Source organism: Anoplopoma fimbria, chromosome 4 (assembly GCF_027596085.1).
Source record: "Anoplopoma fimbria isolate UVic2021 breed Golden Eagle Sablefish chromosome 4, Afim_UVic_2022, whole genome shotgun sequence".
NCBI lineage: Eukaryota > Metazoa > Chordata > Actinopteri > Perciformes > Anoplopomatidae > Anoplopoma > Anoplopoma fimbria.
In genome coordinates this window covers 14340409-14361182 of record NC_072452.1, presented here as the reverse complement: position 1 = coordinate 14361182, position 20774 = coordinate 14340409, and the positions used below count along the sequence as shown (strand labels likewise).

The 20774-nt window shown below is 41.4% G+C and overlaps 1 protein-coding gene across 1 annotated transcript in view; it reads right to left on the bottom strand.

Annotated features, from left to right (window-relative positions):
* Nucleotides 1-280: 280 nt before the first annotated feature.
* Nucleotides 281-20774, bottom strand: part of ahnak (AHNAK nucleoprotein) — a 33417-nt gene continuing 12923 nt past the window's right edge. The window contains exon 6 of the mRNA XM_054598181.1: nt 281-20674. Coding sequence (XP_054454156.1) covers nt 1265-20674 — 19410 coding nt within the window. The 3' untranslated portion in view covers nt 281-1264. The remainder of the gene's footprint in view (nt 20675-20774) is intronic.

Here is a 20774-nt window from a genome sequence, read left to right as displayed (position 1 = left end):
GTTTAACTGAACCTAGATTTTAAATGCAGTACTTTTACTTGTAGTGATGTACGTTTACATTGTTGTATTGGTACTTAAGTTTAGGATTTTAACTATATATGTAAAGAACTGTTGATGACTCAATGATGACTCAAGTTGGATTACTTGATGGATGATTGATATTAATTCAAAACTTAGATAAAAGACTGTCACGTAATACAAAATGCATACAGACACAATCAAGTATTGCTGGTGTCATATCATATGATTAAGGCATTTGGAAATACAGATTTGAGAAACCTTATTTATTCTATAAATCTTTTTATTTAGTTTTTTTGGCAAAATGCACACAAAAGAATAGACCCAAAGAATCATGCTCTATCTCCATCATATCTGAACAAACTATGCAACTCGCTATTAACACAGATTTGTTTTTGCAAACAAAAAGTGAAAGTTTATTTGTTTTGTTTTTTTACATTATCATAAGGTGGGTGTACAAATGGAGTGACAGGAAATAAAATACAAAGGATCATAAAACAGGTGATCAAAATGACACAGGATTGGGAAGCAAAACATGTTTAAAACAAATGAAACAATGCATATTTTTCGTAAATGTTACACAATCAGAGGGTGAATAAAGTTTCTTAAAAAATGAACAGCACTTTGGTAGTTTCTAAACATTGATTGTCTTTGCAAATATGGTTTACACAACACCATTAGTCTTTAGAATGGGTTATAAAGGGCCAGCTCTATGTTGCCTAAAATTACTTCTACACTGATTATATACTTACAAAGCTTGAAAATAAAATCATTTCATACATTAAAGAACTGTTAACTGCTTATATTTGAGTGTGGGAGTACAAACAACTTCTTCCTTCAAAAAAACACTTGTAACTATCTGTTCTGTGCAATAGACCCCTGGATACAAATATACCACACCTGTTCATTAATAACATTCATTTAATAGAATAAAATAAGACAAAATGACAACCCTGTAATAAACTTTTTATGAAAATTTGGTGGGATGGCATGTGTTCAATAAATCTGGACTATGTACAAAAAACAATATTTATTACTACAATACAAATTTATCTTATTTACAGTTATAAGGGATTTTGAACAATCTCATGCACTCTAACTACTGAAAAGAATGACACATAGTTAATATAATGAGATGACTGTGTACGTGTTCTTAGGTTTTAAAAAATGATACATTGAAGAATTAACCATATTAGAACAGTCTATTTGGGTTTTCATGAAAGAGTTTAATTTACCTCATAATTAATCATTTCTTTGGTGAAACAGAGAATTCAAGTCTTGGGAACCTGAAACCACCTCTTGAACCACTGTCACTGCTTGAAGATGAAGACAATCTAGATTTTTTAGAGGGTAGATGAACACCTGCACCTGCTTCACCCTCCTCACCAAGTGACACTTCATATGAGCCCTTTGACTTTGAACCAAAACCTCCGAAGGTGCCAAACTTCAACTTGCCTTTCTTTCCTTTGACCTTGCTTCCTCCTAGGTCTACTGAAATGTCACCACCCTCAGCTTCTAAGTGAGCTGAAGGAGAACTTACTGCAAGACCCCCCTCATCACTAAGAGAAGAAGACCGATGCCTTGATTTCTTAAATAGATCAAGTGAGGCTGACTTGCCTTTAGTTGACACACTGAGCCCACCATCACCCTCTACTTCTACTTTTCCACCCATCAGTTCCCCAGTATGTACCTTACTGCCTTTTCCACTTGTACTCAATTCTACCTCTGGTCCTCGAAGGTCACCTGCACTACTGCCCTTTACTTTTGATTTGCCAAACATTTTTGGCATCTTTACCTTTACCTTTCCTTCTCTGTGCCTCAGTTCTGGACTGGGAACCTCTATATTTTGTGAACTGACTTGGCAACTGACAGATGGGGACTTGATATTCATTCCTCCACTAGCTGATTCAACATTTCCTCCACCTGCCTGGCCTTCCAGCTGAGGCAGTGCAATACCAAATTTTGGTACTTTGATTTTTGGAAATGTTACAGTACCTTCTGGGTAATGAAGGCCACCACTTGCACTGCCCCCTGGAACACTTGCATCAATCTCTGCACCACCTTTCACATTTATTTTTGGGCCTTTAAAACCTGCAGACATGGTTGCCTCTCTGTTAAGACTTGCATCAGAAGTGGACACGTTCACATTTGGCATTTTTAATTTAGGATTCAATTTCACATCTGTCTCTCCCAAATGAACATTTGGACTGTCAATACCAGAACTTTCAAAAGCAGTGTTCAAGCTAGCAGATGGAAAATCTGTGTCAGGTGAATTGAATCCTTCTGATAAAGATCCATCACCTCTCAATTTTGGTGATTTTATATCTAATTCCACATCAGGAAAATGAAGCTTACCAAAAAGAGGCTTCTTTACCTTTGTTCCTTTGACATGAATATTGGGTGTGTCTAAATCCAGGTCTGCTGCTTGTGTTTCTATGTTTATATCAGGTTTCTTTGCCCTTCCTTTCACTTTAGGAAGTTTGAATTTCCCCTTTTTCCCCTTTGTGTTGACATTAATATCAGGGATATCAAGACTTGCTTCAGTATCTGGGGGACTAATTTCTATTTTTGAGCTTTGTGTTTTCCCCTCAATTGCTGGGGATTTAATTCCAAATTTAGGAGCTTTAAACTTGGGAAATGTAACACCAGTGGTAGGTACAGCAATGTTAGCATTAGGACCACTGATATCTGCTTCCAAATTGGGCACTGTTGCATCCATCTTTGCTTTGACTCTAGGCGCTTTGACATCCACATCAGGTGCTTTTACATCAATGTTTCCTTTGGGAAGTTTTATATCAACATCTGAACCCTCCACATTTGGACCTTTGATGTTAAATGATGGCAAAGACATTTTAGGCATTTCAAATCCACCCTTAGGCCCTTTAATATTCAACTCTGGACCTTTGATGTCAACTTCAGGAGCGTTAATGTTAATATCAGCTTTCGGTAGGCTGACATCAACTGCTGGCCCTTCAACATTTGGTCCTTGAAGCCCAAAGGATGGCATTTTAAGTTTTGGCATTTTGAAGCCTGCTTTGTGGCCATCAATGTCGACATCTGGTCCTTCAAAATCAACCTTTGGAGCTTTTATGTCACCCTCAATCTTTGGCACTGACACATCGAAGTCTCCCTTCATTTTGGGCCCTTTCAGACTCACATCCCATTCTGGCAGCTTGGGTCCTGATAGTGATGGCAGTTGGATTTTGGGTCCTTTCAATTTTGCATCAGGACCTTCAACATCAAAGTCCATCCCTTTAATGTCAACATCAGGTACTTTAAAATCAATGTTAGCTTTGGGAAGGTTTACATCAACATCTGGAACCTCCATTTTGGGACCTTTGAAGCCAAATGTTGGCATTTTCATTTTAGGCATTTCAAATCCACCTTTGGGACCTTCAATATCAACCTGTGGACCTTTGATGTCAACTTCAGGTGTTTTCATGTCTCCCTTTATCTTTGGTACTGACATATCCACATCACCTTTTATTTTAGGACCTTTCAGGTGGAAATCCACATCTGGCATGGAAAGTTGCGGGCCTGAAATGTTTGGCATGCTGAATTTGGGTCCTTTGATTTTACCACTTGGGCTGTCAATGTCGTAATCTGGTCCTTTGATATCCAAGTTTGGGGCATTCAATTCAATATCTGCTTTAGGTAGGCTGACATCAACTTCTGGCCCTTCAACATTGGATCCTTTAAGCCCAAAGGATGGCAATTTAAATTTTGGCATTTTGAAGCCTCCTTTGTGGCCTTCTATGTCAACATCTGGTCCTTCGATGTCAACCTTTGGAGCTTTCATATCGCCCTCAATCTTTGGAACTGACACATCGAAATCTCCCTTCATTTTGGGCCCTTTCAGACTCAGATCCCAATCTGGCATTTTGGGTCCTTTTATTGATGGCAGTTGGAATTTGGGTCCTTTCAATTTTGCATCAGGACCTTCAACATCAAATTCAGGCCCTTTAATATCAATGCCAGGTGCTTCAATGTCAATATCAGCTTTGGGAAGGTTTATATCAACATCTGGACCAACCAATTTTGGACCTTTGAAGCCAAATGATGGCATTTTGATGTTAGGCATTTCAAATCCACCTTTGGGACCTTCAATATCAACCTGTGGACCTTTGATGTCAACTTCAGGTGTTTTCATGTCTCCCTTTATCTTTGGCACTGACATATCCACATCACCTTTTATTTTAGGACCTTTCAGGTGGAAATCCACATCTGGCATGGAAAGCTTCGGTCCTGAAATGCTTGGCATGTTGAATTTGGGTCCTTTGATTTTACCACTTGGGCTGTCAATTTCATAATCTGGTCCTTGAATATCCAAGTTAGGGGCATTCAATTCAATATCTGATTTGGGTAGGCTGACATCAACTGCTGGACCTTCAACATTGGATCCTTTAAGCCCAAAGGATGGCATTTTAAATTTTGGCATTTTAAAGCCTCCTTTGTGGCCTTCTATGTCAATATCTGGTCCTTCGATGTCAACCTTTGGAGCTTTCATATCGCCCTCAATCTTTGGAACTGACACATCGAAATCTCCCTTCATTTTAGGCCCTTTCAGACTCATATCCCATTCTGGCAGTTTGGGTCCTTTTATTGATGGCAGTTGGAATTTGGGTCCTTTCAATTTTGCTTCACGACCTTCAACATCAAAGTCTGGCCCTTTAATATCAATGCCAGGTGCTTCAATGTCAATATCAGCTTTGGGAAGGTTTATATCAACATCTGGACCAACCAATTTTGGACCTTTGAAGCCAAATGATGGCATTTTGATGTTAGGCATTTCAAATCCACCTTTGGGACCTTCAATATCAATCTGTGGACCTTTGATGTCAATTTCAGGTGTTTTCATGTCTCCCTTTATCTTTGGCATTGACATGTCCACATCACCTTTTATTTTGGGACCTTTCAGGTGGAAATCCACATCTGGCATGGAAAGGTTCGGTCCTGAAATGTGTGGCATGCTGAATTTGGGTCCTTTGATTTTACCACTTGGGCTGTCAATGTCATAATCTGGTCCTTTGACATCCAAGTTAGGGGCATTCAAGTCAATATCTGCTTTCGGTAGGCTGACATCAACTGCTGGCCCTTCAACATTTGATCCTTTAAGCCCAAAGGATGGCATTTTAAATTTTGGCATTTTGAAGCCTCCTTTGTGGCCTTCTATGTCAAAATCTGGTCCTTCGATATCAACCTTTGGAGCTTTCATATCGCCCTCAATCTTTGGAACTGACACATCGAAATCTCCCTTCATTTTGGGCCCTTTCAGACTCACATCCCATTCTGGCAGTTTGGGTCCTGATATTGATGGCAGTTTGATTTTGGGTCCTTTCAATTTTGCATCAGGACCTTCAACATCAAAGTCCATTCCTTTAATGTCAACATCAGGTACTTTAACATCAATGTCTGCTTTAGGAAGGTTTACATCAACATCTGGAAAATCCATTTTTGGACCTTTGAAGCCAAATGATGGCATTTTGATTTTAGGCATTTCAAATCCACCTTTGGGACCTTCAATATCAACATGTGGACCTTTGATGTCAACTTCAGGTGTTTTCATGTCTCCCTTTATCTTTGGCATTGACATGTCCACATCACCTTTTATTTTGGGACCTTTCAGGTGGAAATCCACATCTGGCATGGAAAGGTTCGGTCCTGAAATGTGTGGCATGCTGAATTTGGGTCCTTTGATTTTACCACTTGGGCTTTCAATGTCATAATCTGGTCCTTTGACATCCAAGTTAGGGGCATTCAATTCAATGTCTGCTTTGGGTAGGCTGGCATCAACTGCTGGCCCTTCAACATTGGATCCTTTAAGCCCAAAGGATGGCATTTTAAATTTTGGCATTTTGAAGCCTCCTTTGTGGCCTTCTATGTCAAAATCTGGTCCTTCGATATCAACCTTTGGAGCTTTCATATCGCCCTCAATCTTTGGAACTGACACATCGAAATCTCCCTTCATTTTGGGCCCTTTCAGACTCACATCCCATTCTGGCAGTTTGGGTCCTGATATTGATGGCAGTTTGATTTTGGGTCCTTTCAATTTTGCATCAGGACCTTCAACATCAAAGTCCATTCCTTTAATGTCAACATCAGGTACTTTAACATCAATGTCTGCTTTAGGAAGGTTTACATCAACATCTGGAAAATCCATTTTTGGACCTTTGAAGCCGAATGATGGCATTTTGATTTTAGGCATTTCAAATCCACCTTTGGGACCTTCAATATCAACCTGTGGACCTTTGATGTCAACTTCAGGTGTTTTCATGTCTCCCTTTATCTTTGGCACTGACATATCCACATCACCTTTTATTTTAGGACCTTTCAGGTGGAAATCCACATCTGGCATGGAAAGTTTCGGGCCTGAAATGCTTGGCATGTTGAATTTGGGTCCTTTGATTTTACCACTTGGGCTGTCAATGTCATAGTCTGGTCCTTTGATATCCACGTTTGGGGCATTCAATTCAATATCTGCTTTGGGTAGGCTGACATCAACTGCTGGCCCTTCAACATTCGATCCTTTAAGCCCAAAGGATGGCATTTTAAATTTTGGCATTTTAAAGCCTCCTTTGTGGCCTTCTATGTCAACATCTGGTCCTTCGATATCAACTGTTGGAGCTTTCATATCGCCCTCAATCTTTGGAACTGACACATCGAAATCTCCCTTCATTTTGGGCCCTTTCAGACTCAGATCCCAATCTGGCATTTTGGGTCCTTTTATTGATGGCAGTTGGATTTTGGGTCCTTTCAATTTTGCTTCACGACCTTCAACATCAAATTCTGGCCCTTTAATATCAATGCCAGGTGCTTCAATGTCAATATCAGCTTTGGGAAGGTTTATATCAACATCTGGACCAACCAATTTTGGACCTTTGAAGCCAAATGATGGCATTTTGATGTTAGGCATTTCAAATCCACCTTTGGGACCTTCAATATCAATCTGTGGACCTTTGATGTCAACTTCAGGTGTTTTCATGTCTCCCTTTATCTTTGGCACTGACATATCCACACCACCTTTTATTTTAGGACCTTTCAGGTGGAAATCCACATCTGGCATGGAAAGGTTCGGTCCTGAAATGTGTGGCATGCTGAATTTGGGTCCTTTGATTTTACCACTTGGGCTGTCAATGTCATAATCTGGTCCTTGGATATCCAAGTTAGGGGCATTCAATTCAATATCTGCTTTGGGTAGGCTGACATCAACTGCTGGCCCTTCAACATTGGATCCTTTAAGCCCAAAGGATGGCATTTTAAATTTTGGCATTTTGAAGCCTCCTTTGTGGCCTTCTATGTCAACATCTGGTCCTTCGATGTCAACCTTTGGAGATTTCATATCGCCCTCAATCTTTGGAACTGACACATCGAAATCTCCCTTCACGTTGGGTCCTTTCAGACTCAGATCCCAATCTGGCATTTTGGGTCCTTTTATTGATGGCAGTTGGAATTTGGGTCCTTTCAATTTTGCATCAGGACCTTCAACATCAAATTCAGGCCCTTTAATATCAATGCCAGGTGCTTCAATGTCAATATCAGCTTTGGGAAGGTTTATATCAACATCTGGACCAACCAATTTTGGACCTTTGAAGCCAAATGATGGCATTTTGATGTTAGGCATTTCAAATCCACCTTTGGGACCTTCAATATCAACCTGTGGACCTTTGATGTCAACTTCAGGTGTTTTCATGTCTCCCTTTATCTTTGGCACTGACATGTCCACATCACCTTTTATTTTAGGACCTTTCAGGTGGAAATCCACATCTGGCATGGAAAGATTCGGGCCTGAAATGCTTGGCATGTTGAATTTGGGTCCTTTGATTTTACCACTTGGGCTGTCAATGTCATAATCTGGTCCTTTGATATCCAACTTAGGGGCATTCAATTCAATATCTGCTTTGGGTAGGCTGACATCAACTGCTGGCCCTTCAACATTGGATCCTTTAAGCCCAAAGGATGGCATTTTAAATTTTGGCATTTTAAAGCCTCCTTTGTGGCCTTCTATATCAACATCTGGTCCTTCGATGTCAACCGTTGGAGCTTTCATATCTCCCTCAATCTTTGGAACTGACACATCGAAATCTCCCTTCACGTTGGGCCCTTTCAGACTCAGATCCCAATCTGGCATTTTGGGTCCTTTTATTGATGGCAGTTGGAATTTGGGTCCTTTCAATTTTGCATCAGGACCTTCAACATCAAATTCAGGCCCTTTAATATCAATGCCAGGTGCTTCAATGTCAATATCAGCTTTGGGAAGGTTTATATCAACATCTGGACCAACCAATTTTGGACCTTTGAAGCCAAATGATGGCATTTTGATGTTAGGCATTTCAAATCCACCTTTGGGACCTTCAATATCAATCTGTGGACCTTTGATGTCAACTTCAGGTGTTTTCATGTCTCCCTTTATCTTTGGCACTGACATATCCACACCACCTTTTCTTTTAGGACCTTTCAGGTGGAAATCCACATCTGGCATGGAAAGGTTCGGTCCTGAAATGTGTGGCATGCTGAATTTGGGTCCTTTGATTTTACCACTTGGGCTGTCAATGTCATAATCTGGTCCTTGGATATCCAAGTTAGGGGCATTCAATTCAATATCTGCTTTGGGTAGGCTGACATCAACTGCTGGCCCTTCAACATTGGATCCTTTAAGCCCAAAGGATGGCATTTTAAATTTTGGCATTTTGAAGCCTCCTTTGTGGCCTTCTATGTCAACATCTGGTCCTTCGATGTCAACCTTTGGAGATTTCATATCGCCCTCAATCTTTGGAACTGACACATCGAAATCTCCCTTCACGTTGGGTCCTTTCAGACTCAGATCCCATTCTGGCATTTTGGGTCCTTTTATTGATGGCAGTTGGAATTTGGGTCCTTTCAATTTTGCATCAGGACCTTCAACATCAAATTCAGGCCCTTTAATATCAATGCCAGGTGCTTCAATGTCAATATCAGCTTTGGGAAGGTTTATATCAACATCTGGACCAGCCAATTTTGGACCTTTGAAGCCAAATGATGGCATTTTGATGTTAGGCATTTCAAATCCACCTTTGGGACCTTCAATATCAACCTGTGGACCTTTGATGTCAACTTCAGGTGTTTTCATGTCTCCCTTTATCTTTGGCACTGACATATCCACATCACCTTTTATTTTAGGACCTTTCAGGTGGAAATCCACATCTGGCATGGAAAGTTTCGGTCCTGAAATGCTTGGCATGTTGAATTTGGGTCCTTTGATTTTACCACTTGGGCTGTCAATGTCATAATCTGGTCCTTTGATATCCAACTTGGGGGCATTCAATTCAATATCTGCTTTGGGTAGGCTGACATCAACTGCTGGCCCTTCAACATTGGATCCTTTAAGCCCAAAGGATGGCATTTTAAATTTTGGCATTTTGAAGCCTCCTTTGTGGCCTTCTATGTCAACATCTGGTCCTTCGATGTCAACCTTTGGAGATTTCATATCGCCCTCAATCTTTGGAACTGACACATCGAAATCTCCCTTCACGTTGGGTCCTTTCAGACTCAGATCCCAATCTGGCATTTTGGGTCCTTTTATTGATGGCAGTTGGAATTTGGGTCCTTTCAATTTTGCATCAGGACCTTCAACATCAAATTCAGGCCCTTTAATATCAATGCCAGGTGCTTCAATGTCAATATCAGCTTTGGGAAGGTTTATATCAACATCTGGACCAGCCAATTTTGGACCTTTGAAGCCAAATGATGGCATTTTGATGTTAGGCATTTCAAATCCACCTTTGGGACCTTCAATATCAACCTGTGGACCTTTGATGTCAACTTCAGGTGTTTTCATGTCTCCCTTTATCTTTGGCACTGACATATCCACATCACCTTTTATTTTAGGACCTTTCAGGTGGAAATCCACATCTGGCATGGAAAGTTTCGGTCCTGAAATACTTGGCATGTTGAATTTGGGTCCTTTGATTTTACCACTTGGGCTGTCAATGTCATAATCTGGTCCTTTGATATCCAATTTAGGGGCATTCAATTCAATATCTGCTTTGGGTAGGCTGACATCAACTGCTGGCCCTTCAACATTGGATCCTTTAAGCCCAAAGGATGGCATTTTAAATTTTGGCATTTTAAAGCCTCCTTTGTGGCCTTCTATATCAACATCTGGTCCTTCGATGTCAACCGTTGGAGCTTTCATATCTCCCTCAATCTTTGGAACTGACACATCGAAATCTCCCTTCACGTTGGGCCCTTTCAGACTCAGATCCCAATCTGGCATTTTGGGTCCTTTTATTGATGGCAGTTGGAATTTGGGTCCTTTCAATTTTGCATCAGGACCTTCAACATCAAATTCAGGCCCTTTAATATCAATGCCAGGTGCTTCAATGTCAATATCAGCTTTGGGAAGGTTTATATCAACATCTGGACCGACCAATTTTGGACCTTTGAAGCCAAATGATGGCATTTTGATGTTAGGCATTTCAAATCCACCTTTGGGACCTTCAATATCAACCTGTGGACCTTTGATGTCAACTTCAGGTGTTTTCATGTCTCCCTTTATCTTTGGCACTGACATATCCACATCACCTTTTATTTTGGGACCTTTCAGGTGGAAATCCACATCTGGCATGGAAAGATTCGGGCCTGAAATGCTTGGCATGTTGAATTTGGGTCCTTTGATTTTACCACTTGGGCTGTCAATGTCATAATCTGGTCCTTTGATATCCAACTTAGGGGCATTCAATTCAATATCTGCTTTGGGTAGGCTGACATCAACTGCTGGCCCTTCAACATTGGATCCTTTAAGCCCAAAGGATGGCATTTTAAATTTTGGCATTTTAAAGCCTCCTTTGTGGCCTTCTATGTCAACATCTGGTCCTTCGATGTCAACTGTTGGAGCTTTCATATCGCCCTCAATCTTTGGAACTGACACATCGAAATCTCCCTTCATTTTGGGCCCTTTCAGACTCAGATCCCATTCTGGCAGTTTGGGTCCTTTTATTGATGGCAGTTGGAATTTGGGTCCTTTCAATTTTGCTTCCGGGCCTTCAACATCAAATTCTGGCCCTTTCATATCAATGCCAGGTGCTTCAATGTCAATATCAGCTTTGGGAAGGTTTATATCAACATCTGGACCAACCAATTTTGGACCTTTGAAGCCAAATGATGGCATTTTGATGTTAGGCATTTCAAATCCACCTTTGGGACCTTCAATATCAACCTGTGGACCTTTGATGTCAATTTCAGGTGTTTTCATGTCTCCCTTTATCTTTGGCACTGACATATCCACATCACCTTTTATTTTGGGACCTTTCAGGTGGAAATCCACATCTGGCATGGAAAGTGTTGGGCCTGAAATGCTTGGCATGTTGAATTTGGGTCCTTTGATTTTACCACTTGGGCTGTTAATGTCATAATCTGGTCCTTTGATATCCAAGTTAGGGGCATTCAATTCAATATCTGCTTTGGGTAGGCTGACATCAACTGCTGGCCCTTCAACATTGGATCCTTTAAGCCCAAAGGAAGGCATTTTAAGTTTTGGCATTTTGAAGCCTGATTTGTGGCCATCAATGTCGACATCTGGTCCTTCGATATCAACTGTTGGAGCTTTCATATCGCCCTCAATCTTTGGAACTGACACATCGAAATCTCCCTTCATTTTGGGCCCTTTCAGACTCACATCCCATTCTGGCAGTTTGGGTCCTGATAGTGATGGCAGTTGGATTTTGGGTCCTTTCAATTTTGCATCTGGACAATCACCATCAAAGTCAGTCCCTTTAATGTCAACATCAGGTAATTTAAAACCAATGTCTGCTGTAGGAAGGTTTACATCAACATCTGGAACCTCCATTTTTGGACCTTTGAAGCCAAATGATGGCATTTTGATTTTAGGCATTTCAAATCCACCTTTGGAACCTTCAATATCAACCTGTGGACCTTTGATGTCTACTTCAGGTGTTTTCATGTCTCCCTTTATCTTTGGCACTGACATGTCCACATCACCTTTTATTTTGGGACCTTTCAGGTGGAAATCCACATCTGGCATGGAAAGTTTCGGTCCTGAAATGTTTGGCATGCTGAACTTGGGTCCTCTTATTTTACCACTTGGACTCTCAATGTCAAAATCTGGTCCTTTGATATCAACGTCCACAGCGCTAACATCAATATTAGCTTTGGGAAGGTTTACATCAACATCTGGAACCTCCACTTTTGGACCTTTGAAGCCAAATGATGGCATTTTGATGTTAGGCATTTCAAATCCACCTTTGGGACCTTCAATATCAATCTGTGGACCTTTGATGTCAACTTCAGGTGTTTTTATGTCTCCTTCTATCTTTGGAGATGACACATTCATATCACCCTTTAGTTTGGGACTTTTCAGATTGAAATCCACATCTGGCATCGACATTTTTGGTCCTGTGATTGTTGGCTTTTTAATTTTTGTTCCCTTGACTTTTACATCTGGAGTGTCAATTTTAACATCTGGTCCTTCAATGTCAAGATTGGGATTTTTCATGTCAATGCCAGCTTTGGGAAGATTTATGTCAACTTCTGGCATTTCAACCTTTGGGGCTTTGAAACCAAATCTTGGCATCTTGAATTTATGTCCCTTCGTTTTCGAACCAGTCAATCCAAGATCAAGATCAAGACGTTCAGAGCTACCAGTCTTCCCTTTGATGCTGATATCCCCCTTCACCATTTCCAAATCAGTTTCTGGTGCCTTTATCTTTGGGCTCTTAAATCCAAACTTTGGCATTTTGAATTTAGATTTCTTTGTGCCCATTTCTGGAACGTCAATTGTAACATCTGGACCCTCAAGTTCAGCTTTTGGCAGTTGAACATCCCCTTTCAAATCACCTTTCAACTTTGGCCCTTTCAGATTGATGTCAACATTTGGCAATGATATTTTTGGTCCAGATATTTTTGGTAACTGAGGACCTTTGATCTCAAATGCAGGTGTTTTCATGTCTCCTTCAATCTTTGGAATGGCAACATCTCCCTTTATCTTGGGTCCTTTTAGACTGAAATCCATTTCTGGCAGATTTGGCCCTGATATTGATGGCATTTGAATTTTAGGCATTTCAAATCCACCCTTTGTCCCTTCGATATCAATCTGTGGACCTTTGATGTCAACTTCAGGTTTTTGTATGTCTCCCTTTAACTTTGGAACTGACATATCCACATCACCTTTTATTTTGGGACCTTTCAGGTGGAAATCCACATCTGGCATGGAAAGTTGCGGGCCTGAAATGCTTGGCATGTTGAATTTGGGTCCTTTGAATTTACCACTTGGACTCTCAACGTCAATATCTACTCCTTTGATATCCACGCCAGGAGCGTTAATGTCAATATCAGCTTTGGGTAGGCTGACATCAACTGCTGGCCCTTCAACATTTGATCCTTTAAGCCCAAAGGATGGCATTTTAAGTTTTGGCATTTTAAAGCCTCCTTTGTGGCCTTCTATGTCAACATCTGGTCCTTCAATATCAATCTTTGGAGCTTTCATATCGCCCTCAATCTTTGGAACTGACACATCGAAATCTCCCTTCATTTTGGGCCCTTTCAGACTCAGATCCCATTCTGGCAGTTTGGGTCCTTTTATTGATGGCAGTTGGATTTTGGGTCCTTTCAATTTAGCATCAGGACCTTCAACATCAAATTCAGGCCCTTTAATATCAATGCCAGGTGCTTCAATGTCAATATCAGCTTTGGGAAGGTTTATATCAACATCTGGAACCTCCATTTTTGGAGCTTTGAAGCCAAATGATGGCATTTTGATTTTCGGCATTTCAAATCCACCTTTGGGACCTTCAATATCAACCTGTGGACCTTTGATGTCAACTTCAGGTGTTTTCATGTCTCCCTTTATATTTGGCACTGACATATCCACATCACCTTTTGTTTTGGGACCTTTCAGATGGAAATCCACATCTGGCATGGAAAGTTTTGGTACTGAAATACTTGGCATGTCGAACTTGGGTCCTTTGATTTTACCACTTGAACTATCAATGTCAAAATTTGGTCCTTTGATATCCACTTTAGGAGCATTAACATCAATATTAGCTTTGGGAAGGTTGACATCAACATCTGGAACCTCCATTTTTGGACCTTTGAAGCCAAATGATGGCATTTTGATGTTAGGCATTTCAAATCCACCTTTGGGACCTTCAATATCAACCTGTGGACCTTTGATGTCAATTTCAGGTGTTTTCATGTCTCCCTTTATCTTTGGCATTGACATGTCCACATCACCTTTTATTTTGGGACCTTTCAGGTGGAAATCCACATCTGGCATGGAAAGGTTCGGTCCTGAAATGTGTGGCATGCTGAATTTGGGTCCTTTGATTTTACCACTTGGGCTTTCAATGTCATAATCTGGTCCTTTGACATCCAAGTTAGGGGCATTCAATTCAATGTCTGCTTTGGGTAGGCTGACATCAACTGCTGGCCCTTCAACATTGGATCCTTTAAGCCCAAAGGATGGCATTTTAAATTTTGGCATTTTGAAGCCTCCTTTGTGGCCTTCTATGTCAAAATCTGGTCCTTCGATATCAACCTTTGGAGCTTTCATATCGCCCTCAATCTTTGGAACTGACACATCGAAATCTCCCTTCATTTTGGGCCCTTTCAGACTCACATCCCATTCTGGCAGTTTGGGTCCTGATATTGATGGCAGTTTGATTTTGGGTCCTTTCAATTTTGCATCAGGACCTTCAACATCAAAGTCCATTCCTTTAATGTCAACATCAGGTACTTTAACATCAATGTCTGCTTTAGGAAGGTTTACATCAACATCTGGAAAATCCATTTTTGGACCTTTGAAGCCGAATGATGGCATTTTGATTTTAGGCATTTCAAATCCACCTTTGGGACCTTCAATATCAACCTGTGGACCTTTGATGTCAATTTCAGGTGTTTTCATGTCTCCCTTTATCTTTGGCACTGACATATCCACATCACCTTTTATTTTGGGACCTTTCAGGTGGAAATCCACATCTGGCATGGAAAGTTGCGGGCCTGAAATGTTTGGCATGCTGAATTTGGGTCCTTTGATTTTACCACTTGGGCTGTCAATGTCATAATCTGGTCCTTTGATATCCAAGTTAGGGGCATTCAATTCAAGATCTGCTTTGGGTAGGCTGACATCAACTGCTGGCCCTTCAACATTGGATCCTTTAAGCCCAAAGGATGGCATTTTAAATTTTGGCATTTTAAAGCCTCCTTTGTGGCCTTCTATATCAACATCTGGTCCTTCGATGTCAACCGTTGGAGCTTTCATATCGCCCTCAATCTTTGGAACTGACACATCGAAATCTCCCTTCATTTTAGGCCCTTTCAGACTCATATCCCATTCTGGCAGTTTGGGTCCTTTTATTGATGGCAGTTGGAATTTGGGTCCTTTCAATTTTGCATCAGGACCTTCAACATCAAATTCAGGCCCTTTAATGTCAATGCCAGGTGCTTCAATGTCAATATCAGCTTTGGGAAGGTTTATATCAACGTCTGGACCAACCAATTTTGGACCTTTGAAGCCAAATGATGGCATTTTGATGTTAGGCATTTCAAATCCACCTTTGGGACCTTCAATATCAACCTGTGGACCTTTGATGTCAACTTCAGGTGTTTTCATGTCTCCCTTTATCTTTGGCACTGACATATCCACATCACCTTTCATTTTAGGACCTTTCAGGTGGAAATCCACATCTGGCATGGAAAGTTTCGGGCCTGAAATGTTTGGCATGTTGAATTTGGGTCCTTTGATTTTACCACTTGGGCTGTCAATGTCACAATCTGGTCCTTTGATATCCAAGTTAGGGGCATTCAATTCAATATCTGCTTTTGGTAGACTGACATCAACTGCTGGCCCTTCAACATTGGATCCTTTAAGCCCAAAGGATGGCATTTTAATTTTTGGCATTTTAAAGCCTCTTTTGTGGCCTTCTATGTCAACATCTGGTCCTTCGATATCAACTGTTGGAGCTTTCATATCGCCCTCAATCTTTGGAACTGACACATCGAAATCTCCCTTCATTTTGGGCCCTTTCAGACTCACATCCCATTCTGGCAGTTTGGGTCCTTTTATTGATGGCAGTTGGATTTTGGGTCTTTTCAATTTTGCATCAGGACCTTCAACATCAAATTCTGGCCCTTTAATATCAACGCCCCGTGCTTCAATGTCAATATCAGCTTTGGGAAGGTTTATATCAACATCTGGACCAACCAATTTTGGACCTTTGAAGCCAAATGATGGCATTTTGATGTTAGGCATTTCAAATCCACCTTTGGGACCTTCAATATCAACCTGTGGACCTTTGATGTCAACTTCAGGTGTTTTCATGTCTCCCTTTATCTTTGGCATTGACATGTCCACATCACCTTTTATTTTGGGACCTTTCAGGTGGAAATCCACATCTGGCATGGAAAGGTTCGGTCCTGAAATGTTTGGCATGCTGAATTTGGGTCCTTTGATTTTACCACTTGGGCTGTCAATGTCATAATCTGTTCCTTTGACATCCAAGTTAGGGGCATTCAATTCAATATCTGCTTTCGGTAGGCTGACATCAACTGCTGGCCCTTCAACATTGGATCCTTTAAGCCCAAAGGATGGCATTTTAAATTTTGGCATTTTGAAGCCTCCTTTGTGGCCTTCTATGTCAACATCTGGTCCTTCGATATCAACCTTTGGAGCTTTCATATCGCCCTCAATCTTTGGAACTGACACATCGAAATCTCCCTTCATTTTGGGCCCTTTCAGACTCACATCCCATTCTGGCAGTTTGGGTCCTGATATTGATGGCAGTTTGATTTTGGGTCCTTTCAATTTTGCACCAGGACCTTCAACATCAAAGTCTGGCCCTTTAATATCAACGCCCCGTGCTTCAATATCAATATCAGCTTTGGGAAGGTTTATATCAGCATCTGGACCAACCAATTTTGGACCTTTGAAGCCAAATGATGGTATTTTGATGTTAGGCATTTCAAATCCACCTTTGGGACCTTCAATATCAACCTGTGGACCTTTGATGTCAACTTCAGGTGTTTTCATGTCCCCCTTTATCTTTGGCACTGACATATCCACATCACCTTTTATTTTAGGACCTTTCAGGTGGAAATCCACATCTGGCATGGAAAGTTTCGGGTCTGACATGCTTGGCATGTTGAATTTGGGTCCTTTGATTTTACCACTTGGGCTGTCAATGCCATAATCTGGTCCTTTGATATCCAAGTTAGGGGCATTCAATTCAAGATCTGCTTTGGGTAGGCTGACATCAACTGCTGGCCCTTCAACATTTGATCCTTTAAGCCCAAAGGATGGCATTTTAAATGTTGGCATTTTAAAGCCTCCTTTGTGGCCTTCTATGTCAACATCTGGTCCTTCGATATCAACCTTTGGAGCTTTTATCTCGCCCTTAATCTTTGGAACTGACACATCGAAATCTCCCTTCATTTTGGGCCCTTTCAGACTCACATCCCATTCTGGCAGTTTGGGTCCTTTTATTGATGGCAGTTGGATTTTGGGTCCTTTCAATTTAGCATCAGGACCTTCAACATCAAATTCAGGCCCTTTGATATCAACCTCAGGTGCTTCAATGTTAATATCAGCTTTGGGAAGGTTTACATCAACATCTGGAACCTTGACCTTTGGACTTTTGAAGTCAATTGATGGCATTTTGATTTTAGGCATTTCAAATCCACCTTTGGGACCTTTAATATCAACCTGTGGACCTTTGATGTCAACTTCAGGTGTTTTCATGTCTCCCTTTATCTTTGGCACTGACATATCCACATCTCCCTTTATTTTGGGACCTTTCAGACTCTTATCCCAATCTGGCAAGTTGGGTCCTGATATTGATGGCATTTTGATTTTTGGCATTTCAAATCCACCTTTGGGACCTTTGATATCAACCTCAGGTGCTTCAATGTTAACATCAGCTTTGGGAAGGTTTACATCAACATCTGGAACCTCGACTTTTGGACCTTTGATGTCAAATGATGGCATTTTGATGTTAGGCATTTCAAATCCACCTTTGGGACCTTCAATATCAACCTGTGGACCTTTGATGTCAACTTCAGGTGTTTTCATGTCTCCCTTTATCTTTGGCACTGACATATCCACATCCCCTTTTATTTTGGAACCTTTCATACGGAAATCCACATCTGGCATGGAAGGTTTTGGGCCTGAAATATTTGGCATGCTGAATTTGGGTCCTTTGATTTTACCACCTGGGCTGTCAATGTTGTAATCTGGTCCTTTGATATCCAAGTTAGGGGCATTCAATTCAAGATCTGCTTTCGGTAGGCTGACATCAACTGCTGGCCCTTCAACATTGGATCCTTTAAGCCCAAAGGATGGCATTTTAAATGTTGGCATTTTAAAGCCTCCTTTGTGGCCTTCTATGTCAACATCTGGTCCTTCGATATCAACCTTTGGAGCTTTTATTGCGCCCTTAATCTTTGGAACTGAGACATCGAAATCTCCCTTCACGTTGGGCCCTTTCAGACTCACATCCCATTCTGGCAGTTTGGGTCCTTTTATCGATGGAAGTTGGATTTTGGGTCCTTTCAATTTAGCATCAGGACCTTCAACATCAAATTCTGGCACTTTGATATCAACCTCAGGTGCTTCAATGTTAATATCAGCTTTGGGAAGGTTTACATCAACATCTGGAACCTCCATTTTTGGACCTTTGAAGCCAAATGATGGCATTTTGATTTTAGGCATTTCAAATCCACCTTTGGGACCTTCAATCTCAACCTGTGGACCTTTGATGTCAACTCCAGGTGTTTTCATGTCTCCTTTTATATTTGGCACTGACATATCCACATCACCTTTTATTTTGGGACCTTTCAGTTGGACATCCACAACTGGCTTGGAAAGTTGCGGTCCTGAAATGCTTGGCATGCCGAACTTGGGTCCTTTGATTGTAGCACTTGGACTATCAATGTCAAAATCTGGTCCTTTGATATCCACTTCAGGAGCATTAACATCGATAATAGCTGTGGGAAGGTTTACATCAACATCTGGAACCTCGACTTTTGGACCTTTGAAGGCATATGATGGCTTTTTGATTTTAGGCATTTCAAATCCACCTTTGGGGCCTTCAATATCAACATCCGGCCCTTTGATGTCAACTTCAGGTGTCTTCATGTCAGTGATTACTTTCGGAAGGTTTATATCCACATCTGACCCTTCAGCCTTTGCTCCTTTCAAGCAAATTGATGGGATTTTGAGGTCAGGCATTCCAAACCCACTTTTTGTCCCCTTAATATTTACCTGTGGACCTCTAACATCAGGTGTTTTTATGTCTCTGTCTATCTTTGGAGCTGATGCATCAACATTCTCTTTGAGTTTTTGACCTTTCAGATGGAAATCCACATTTGGCATGGAGATTTCTGGTCCTGATAGGGTTGGCATGGTGAATTTGGTTCCTTTGAGTTTTACATTCTGTCCTTCAATGTCAACTTCTGGACCTTGAATGTCAACACTGGGTGCTTTGACATCAATGCTTAGATCCATATCTGGACCCTCAACTTTGGGACCTTTTAAGTTGAAGGATTGATTGATTTTAGGCATTTCAAATCCACCCTTTGATCCTTCAATATCAACCTGTGGACCTTTGATGTCTACTTCAGGTACTTTCCCTTGGATGTCTAGTATTGGTTTTTGCAACGTTTTTATGCCACTCACAGTGCCCTCATTCGTATACCCTGGAACTTCAGTGTGTTTTACAGGTGCTTTTATTCCTCCTTTTGTGCTTGGCAGGCTAACACCAACCCCACCTTTCAACTGTGAACCTGTAATGTTGACATCGTCACCTGCCATTGGAATGTTGCCCTTCCCTGAGGAATATCCTGTGGTAACATTGCCAACTGTGGTTGCTTGTCCTCCTAGTCTGACATTTGCGATAACAGTGCTGCCTGGTCCCTTTGCCTGCGGGTGACTAATGGTAGTTTCAGATTCCTTTATCTTTGTCCTCTCACCTAAACAGGTGTCAAGCCTTCCCTCCTGTGTCCGAATCTGCATGCTTTTTCCTGGTAAAGAAATACCAATTGACCCTCCGTTCTCATCAGCTGAGGTTACTTCTGCACCTCCCAACCCTCCTAATGTAACCCACCTATTACCAGTGTTTGTGCAGTCTCTTTGTGTAATGTCTCTTCCTGACTGAATGCTTCCATCACCTTGCTCCCCACTCCCTCTTGAGATCTCAAAGCCCCTCTGGCCTTTATCCCCTGTTCCCCCGAAGCGAGGCCCTTCATCTTCTTCTAGCTCACTTGTAGTTGTTGTGATCTGATCTTTCCCACTGCCCCGTCCTGTTTCTGTGAAGCTAACTTTTGGCCCAGTGTAAGAGACATAGCTTGACTCAAAAACTCCCTCTTCTGCTCCAACTTTACCTGAAGGGCTGCCTTGGAAGATTTGTTTACGAGGAGAGCCATCTTGAGATTCATGCCTTGGCCCCTTGAACTCTGGGCTTGAAAGTTCAAGTTGCTCACTTGTGCCAACCGGCATATCCACGGTGTAGGTGGTGATGCGGCGGGTGATGGTCGTAATTGTGCTGCCATCGCTGCTTGTGCTGCTATGCCGCTCTGTGCGAACATCTACTCCCTCTGCAAGGTCTTCAGACTTCAGCCTTGGTTTAATCTTCTTTGTATATATTCTCTTATAGTCCTCATCCTCCCCACTCTGTGGAAAAAGACAGTAGGACATACAACATGGAAATGTTATCATCCTATGTATTTTGTTCAGTAGATGCCCAAAAAACAAATCAGTGATCTTATTATTA